The 7,500-nt window shown below is 45.7% G+C and overlaps 2 protein-coding genes across 2 annotated transcripts in view; both read left to right on the top strand.

The window, feature by feature from the left end:
* LOC144539382 (diacylglycerol kinase delta-like) overlaps positions 1-1,937 on the top strand; it is an 8,036-nt gene extending 6,099 nt beyond the window's left edge. The window contains exons 2-4 of the mRNA XM_078283955.1: positions 24-134; positions 571-757; positions 1,933-1,937. Of these exons, the coding sequence (XP_078140081.1) occupies positions 24-134; positions 571-757; positions 1,933-1,937 (303 nt within the window). The remainder of the gene's footprint in view (positions 1-23; positions 135-570; positions 758-1,932) is intronic.
* Positions 571-7,500, top strand: part of dgkd (diacylglycerol kinase delta) — a 30,976-nt gene continuing 24,046 nt past the window's right edge. Inside the window, exon 1 of the mRNA XM_078284178.1 lies at positions 571-651. The gene's annotated coding sequence lies outside the window, so the exon portion shown is untranslated. The remainder of the gene's footprint in view (positions 652-7,500) is intronic.

Raw genomic sequence — 7,500 nt, forward strand, 5'->3', positions numbered from 1 at the left:
TGAACGTCTCATCTGTGTTTCAGACCATCCTGAAGGAGGGGAAGCTGATGAAACAGACGAACTCCTTCCAGCGCTGGAAGAGACGCTACTTCAAGCTGCGGGGCAGGACGCTGTACTACGCCCAGACCGCCAAGGTACCGCCCGCCCCGCCCGCCCCGCCCGCCCCGCCCCTTACTGCTGTTTCTTTGTTTTGTTTTGTTTTTTTACCCATTTTGTTTTTGAATGTTATTTCTCTTTATCTATTTTACTATTCCTAGTTTTCATGCCGTTTTATAAAGAAGAAATAATTAGCTCAACTACACATCAACAGCAAGCAGGGGGCGGGGTGGGGCGGGGCGGTGGGCCTGGGAGGGGCAGGGAGGGGAGGGGCGAGGTGGGGCGGGGCAGGGAGGGGCGGGGCGGGGCGGTGCGGTGGGCCTGGGAGGGGCGGGGCGGGGCGGGGCGGGGCGGGGCAGACGCCTCAGTAGACGCTCTTCACTGTAATCAAACTCTCCTCTGTGTAGTCCGTTCGCTTCATACAGCCGACTGTGATCTAATCCTTCATGATGTCCGCTGTTCCCGTCTCTCCAGTCCATCATCTTTGACGAGGTGGACCTGACCGACGCCAGCGTGGCCGAGTCCAGCACCAAGAACGTCAACAACAGCTTCACGGTGAGTCCTCCTGCTCCTGACCCAGACCTCCTGGACCTGAACCCTCACAGCTCCCTCAGTACAGGTCTGCTGAACTTCGGCAGTATCTTGGGTTTCCTTCACAAGAGTAAAAAAGATCAAATGAGACCAGAAAACAGTAGAAAACAATAAAACATGAAAACAAAAGACATAAAATCACACAGTGGCTAAACGAAGGCCAGTCTGAACAGATGAGGCTTATTATGTTATGAACTGGGATAAGTGAATCTCTTTCTTTATGTTTATTAAACCTTTCAGTGGAACAACATCACTTATGTTGATGGAACAAAGAAAATAATAAGTTTATCAATAATTGTAAATAGGTGAAAAAAGGTGGGAGACAGGAATTAACAAAGCAGATAACAAACAAGTCTGTCACTTTTTTAGTTAACCACAATTCAGCAGCAGGACTAGTTTTTTATATAGTCAGAATCTGCTTTGTCGGCGTTCTTTTATGTGCTAGAAGTGATTTTCAGACTGTTCCTCCAGACGACGGCAGTGAATGGAGAGAGAAAAAAACACAATTCTCCAGTCTGCTCTACCGGAGCAACAGATCACAGAATCACTGATTTGGGGTTTTATCCTGGAGGAAGAGACACGACACAAGACTCTACCAGAGGAACACAGAGAGTCGGCTCCTTGTTAAACCTGTTGACATGGATGACAGTTAGCTTCATTTTAGCTGCTGATCCTTTAGCCGGCGCTCTTATCCAGAGAGAGCGAGCGAGCAGGGAGGAGGTCAGAGGTCAAGGGTCAGGGGGTCAGGAGTCAGGACAGCTAACTCTAACCCTGGAGGTCAGACAGACAGGTTTGTGACTGGAAGGTTGCGAGTGTGAATTCCAGACCGGCCTGACCAGTCCAGGTGAGGAAAGTGACCTAGTATTGCATAATATTATTAGTCATATAGTTATATGGAACATAACTAAACATCACACTGGTTCCCAACATGCTTTGAGAGTGAAACCCTTCAAATGTCCAATCTTTTAATTTCTCCACTAGCTGCTAACATGACAGCAGACCTACCACACACACACACACACACACACACACACACACACACCTCTCCCCCACGTGACAGGCTCTGTCTCTCATCATGGAAACAGACTGTTGGTAGTAATAACAACAACACACACACACACACCTCTCCCCCACGTGACAGGCTCTGTCTCTCATCATGGAAACAGACTGTTGGTAGTAATAACAACAGACTGAATAACATCAGTGTGTTATCATGCAGTCTAATGAGCTCAGTGTTTCCCACAGGTTGATCGTGTGTGTGTGTGTGTGTGTGTGTGGTGAGTTTGCAAGCACGATTACCCAGATCTAGTTCTATAAACTGACCAACTTTTGATTTTGTGGCGGCCGTGTCGATATTGTGGCGGTGCGTCACAAATAAGCCTGTGTATGGGAAACTCAGTCTGTTAAAAGCAGTAATCTACTCTGATTCTAAATGAACTGACTTCATATAAACTCATTTGAACGCCTCACCAGAACAGAGTAAACTGTTTATCTGCACTCTGTGTTAATTTTGTGTCTTTCTGTCCATTCAAAGCTGTGTGTGTGGTGTCATGAACCAAAAACACTCTCAATCCATTTCTCCACGTTCATTTTCCAGCATCTCTCTGAGCCTTACCAAGAACAGGCCGTTTCTGTCTCCGTGTCTTTAAGGCTCATTAATATTCACGACCCCTCTGTTCCGATCGGCTAACCGTTTCGAGAGTGAAACGTGAGACGCCGCGGCCCGGCGGCTACAGGTAGGGAAAACTCTCCGGTAATAAACGATGACGACCGCTCGACCGCTTTGAAAAAAACACTTTGTTAGTCTATTATTTCTTACAGAAATGATAATGAGCGAACCTTTGTGACGCCACAAAGTTACGGAAGTCCAAACGGCTCGTTTAGAGGCTCGCTTTTCTAATATGGATTGTGTGGATTTAGTTTTGATGCTTTCACCATGTTTAGATACACATCCAACTCCTTTATCATCACAGAGGAGAGGGAGTCCTGCTTTACATGATATGGAGCTTTAACTCTCATCCCCACCTCAACCACACTGATCCACACTGACTTCATCTAAATACTTCTAGTATTGTACTGACTGTTTTTTACCTTTTTATTTGATTTTTTTTTATTTGATATTCCTTATTGATCCCCCAAGAGATCAATGGAGCAGTTATGGGTTTGGTGTCTTGGAAATGAAGCCTTCATAGATCAATATTTTTTAATAATATAATAAACTAGTCAAGTTTTTTCTACTCTGTTTTAGTTCCACTGTGAAATATTCAAACATCCAAAGCTGTATAAAACATCAAAAGCTTTTTTATTGCTTCTTTTTTTTTCAACTTTTTAAAACGTTTTCTGCTCCAGTATGAAATGAAGAACTGCAGCATGAAGAAATCTTTTATAATTGTTATGTTTTGCTGAACGTTTTCACTCGTCGTTCCTTTAAATGAAGCCGTGAGGCAGCGCCGGGCTTTGATGTGTATTTATAGTCGCTCTGGGCTGTTGGAACAGCAGGGTGGGGCTGTGTGTGTGTGTGTGTGTGTGTGCGTGTGTGTGTGTGTGTGTGGCACGACCCGTGACTTCTAGCTGTGTTTACAGTGTGTGTGTGTTTATGTGCACATTGTGCTCAAAATCTTTGCATGTGAGGAGGTGTGTATTTTTAGTAAACTGTGTGTGTGTGTGTGTGTGTGTAACATCCGGGAGGCCTGTCCTGCGGGTGTTCTGAGTGCTGTCTAGCTGTGTTTACTGTTGTGTGCGTGTGTGTGTGTGTGTGTGTGTGTGTGTGTGTGTGTGTGTGGACGTCACTCGGGGGTTTGCCTTGAGTCTTATCTGTTTCTCACGATGCCAAAGTACAGCTATGTCATTCATTTCTCTGTGTGTGTGTCATATACATATATGTGTGTCTGGAGGGGGGGACTTGTCTCTCTCTCTTGCCCCCCCACACACACACACACACACACACGCACACACACACAAAGTCTAAAGATGTGCTTCTCTGTGGGTCTTCTGTACCCCCCCCCCCCCCCCCCCCCCCCCCCCCAGACAGGACGTAGGCTTGAGTCATGAGGGAGGATGTGGGCGGGGCTGAGAGAGAGAGAGCGAGAGAGAGAGAGAGAGACGGGGAGAGAGAGAGAGGAGAGAGAGAGAGAGAGAGAGAGATGAGAGAGAGAGAGAGAGAGAGAGAGAGAGAGAGAGAGAGAGAGAGAAGACGAGCAGACGAACATTATAACATGAACACAACTGACTGACTGTTTAACTGACAGACAGCAAACTGCTGAGAGAGAGAGAGAGAGAGAGACGTAGAGAGAGAGAGAGAGAGAGACATAGAGAGAGAACCAGGTTTGGGAACCAGTCCAGCAGCAGGAGAGAACCGGACCTGCTGTGGCTGTTTGTTGTGGTTTGTTTTGGGGTTTGGGGGTTTTGGACCGGGATTTAAACCAGGAATAGAAGCGGGATTTAAACCAGGACCTGACCGGGATATGAACCCAGACTTGAGCCAGAACCCAGCTTGTTTTTGAACCAGGTTTTGGACCAGGACTCGAACTAGGATTTGAACTGGGTTTTGAACCAGATTTTGATCAAGAATTACAACCAGGAGCTGAACCAGGTCTGAAACCGGGTTTTGAACCCACAGCCATGTAGAGGATCTTTCTAACCTCAGAGGATCGGAGCCGGTGATTCTGTCGAAGACCAGAAGAAAACTTTGAGCAGCGGTAAGAAAGTCTCCAGGTACAGAAACCTTCCCCTGGTCTGAGGTCTGACCTGACACACGTCACACTGTCATTATGTTGTGAAAGACTGTGCTGAGGTCAGTTTCAGGTTCCAGATCAGCAGCAGGCAGGAGGTCGAAGGCTCACAGCATTCCTGTGATCATAAAACAGTCTGCAGGAGTGAGTGGAAATAAAGAGAAGAAGGTAAAGAAGCAGAATAAGAGACGGACACCTCCGCTCTCCGATCTGTGAGGTGAGAAATGAAAAGATTAGGAGGTGGGGAAGAGGATTTTAACAGCAGATTTTAAACAGAGAGAGGAGGAGGAGGAAGATGGAGGAAGAGGAGGATAGAGAAGGAGTGGAGGAGAAAAGAGGCGAGGAAACAGAGGAGAGCTTTAGGAGTAAAGCCAGGAAAAATGTCAGGAATGACGGAGAGAAAGGGGAAACACTAAAAGGTCTGTTTCCCCTGTGTGTGTGTGTGTGTGTGTGTGTGTGTGTGTGTGTGTGTGTGTGTGTGTGTTGGTCGCTATGGCTCGTCTCTCGTCATTCTGACGTTTCTCGCCGGCTGGACGGCGCTGACGTCGGTGTGTGTGAGAGAGTTTATGTGTTGGGGAGTGTTGTTATTGAGTGTGTGTGTGTGTGTGTGTCTATGTCCATATATGAGCCTGTATATTTATATATATCGGTGTGTGTGTGTGTGTGTGTGTCTATCAATGGATACGTTTATATCTGGGTTAGTATGCATTAGTGTGTCTATACGTGTGTGTGTGTCTATTAGTATGATTGTGTGTGTGTCTGTGTGTGTGTGTGTGTGAGCCCAGGTCTAGATTCAGAGACACATTTTACATTCACAACAAAATCAAATCTTTCATTGAAACTGAGCAGCGATGTCGTCTTCTGAGAGAAAACAAAGAAAGGCTTCATGTCAACATGCAGTAAAACCCTTTAACTGATATACTGAGTAACTCTCATAGTAATTACATCTGCTTCAATGTCAGTATTTTTTCAGATGGATAATAACATCACTGATACTCAGCAGTCAGTTTGTCAGTTTGTCTCATTTTTCACATGCTGCAGATCTCAATTTGGAATTTAACTCTTCAAATATTTGCTCAGTATTTGCAGCCGCATGACTTCAGATGAAGCTCCCCGGTCGGTTTGTCGATGCATCAGCAGACGTTTTGTATTCATGAGCAAAACTTTGTTGAACTTCGCCCGGCTTCATCCAGCCAGGCCGCTCAGATGTGAAGTTTATGAGTTTGGATCCTAAATGTGATGACCGGCGATCCAAGACTGTCTCCTCTGAGAGAAAAGCCTTTATTTTAGCAGCTGGCCCGGCTGGATAAACACCTCAAGGCATCATGACGCTGCAAATACTTTTATCTTTACAAAAGAACAAGGCAAGAACATTATAGTGCAAGATTCACTTTTAAATAGTCAGACTGCTGCAGAGTCTTTGGGTTTGCAAGTTTTCTATCATGATCTCAGAGACATGAGACAAACGTCCCAGACCGGACTCAGACCCGGGAGGTCACTGCAGCCTCGGGTCACTAAATGAGACACTTTTACACACTGGATCCTCTAGATTTTACACACATGAAAGATGAACTTCAGGTAATTTTCTGGCCCAAAATGGACACCGAGATCCTCACCAGATGAACAGGAAGCTGTTAGTGTTGAGATGAGTGGGTCAGAAGCCTGTCTGGGCTTTTCCTCTTATCAGGAAGGTTTTAACCCGTCAGCCTGACCCAGAGACTCGCTCCCCGACTGTTTCTCTGCATAAGAAGCATCCTGCAGCCCGGCTGCTGTTAGCGAGCTGTGCTGCAGATTCTAGAAAATTATCCTCATTGAAATTTTCATGAAACAAGATGTACAAGCTGTTCTGTTGTCACTAAATACATACATATCATCACTCACACGTCGTCCACAGACAGCATGCAGACATACTGCTGCTGCTGTGGTCTGAACACAACACACATGGAAAGTCTGAAACAGGCAAATCATGTTTACTTTGCTGCTTGGGAATTGGCTTTCATAACGTTAAGACTCTTGGATGAAGTAAAGTAATGAAACTAAATCACATCAGCAGGGAAACAAGGAAGCGCAGGAATCTGATTGGCTGTTGACGGCCGATGACGGTGAAAAGTTCAGCAGGGACATGGCGATCTGTTTCTCTCCTGGTCTGATTCAATATGTGATCTGAGGTTCAGGATCAATACAGCCAGGATACAATGTGATCAATAACAGTTCAGTGACAACAAAGTCTGACTGTGCAGAATTCTGTTTATTTCTGAGACTCAAATCTTTCTAGCGATGCCATTGGCTGCTAGAATGTAAACAACAATTTAAAAATGTCATTACAAAGTGACAATAATATAATTTGGATGGAGAGCTTGTGAAACTGTGATGGTCAAGAGTCTCATTAGTGATTACTACAGCAGAATAACATGGAGCTGATATCACCATTCATGTTCCTGACAGCAGAATAACATGGAGCTGATATCACCATTCATGTTCCTGACAGCAGAATAACATGGAGCTGATATCACCATTCATGTTCCTGACAGCAGAATAACATGGAGCTGATATCACCATTCATGTTCCTGACAGCAGAATAACATGGAGCTGATATCACCATTCATGTTCCTGACAACATACGGACTGACATGTCTTGGGATGGATGGATGCTGACTTGGAGGTCGTGTTGCTCACAGTGGGAACGCTCGGTTACGGCTGCCAAGTTCAAATGGAGAGTTGTGAACTTGCACATTTCTTCTCCTAGTGACAAGAATTGTATTGATTTGTCCGCTGTGCCGGAGCAGGAGAGTCTTGGTCTGTCGCTCCCAGGTTCTGCAGGTTCTGCAGGTTCTGCAGGTTCTGCAGGTTCTGCAGGTTCTGCATGTTCTGCAGGTTCTGCATGTTCTGCAGGTTCTGCAGCAGTCGGCCAGAAGAAACAAGTTTGTTATTCTAGAGGAGCAGAATTTCTGCTCGGTATACTGCTTAACAATAGATCCTAGTAGTCAACAATAGAAGACTGTACTGGACACACACACACACACACACACACACACACACACACAAAACAGCCCTCTGGTGTGAGTTGTATGTCACATCCAGC

Source organism: Centroberyx gerrardi, chromosome 6 (assembly GCF_048128805.1).
Source record: "Centroberyx gerrardi isolate f3 chromosome 6, fCenGer3.hap1.cur.20231027, whole genome shotgun sequence".
NCBI classification, from domain to species: domain Eukaryota; kingdom Metazoa; phylum Chordata; class Actinopteri; order Beryciformes; family Berycidae; genus Centroberyx; species Centroberyx gerrardi.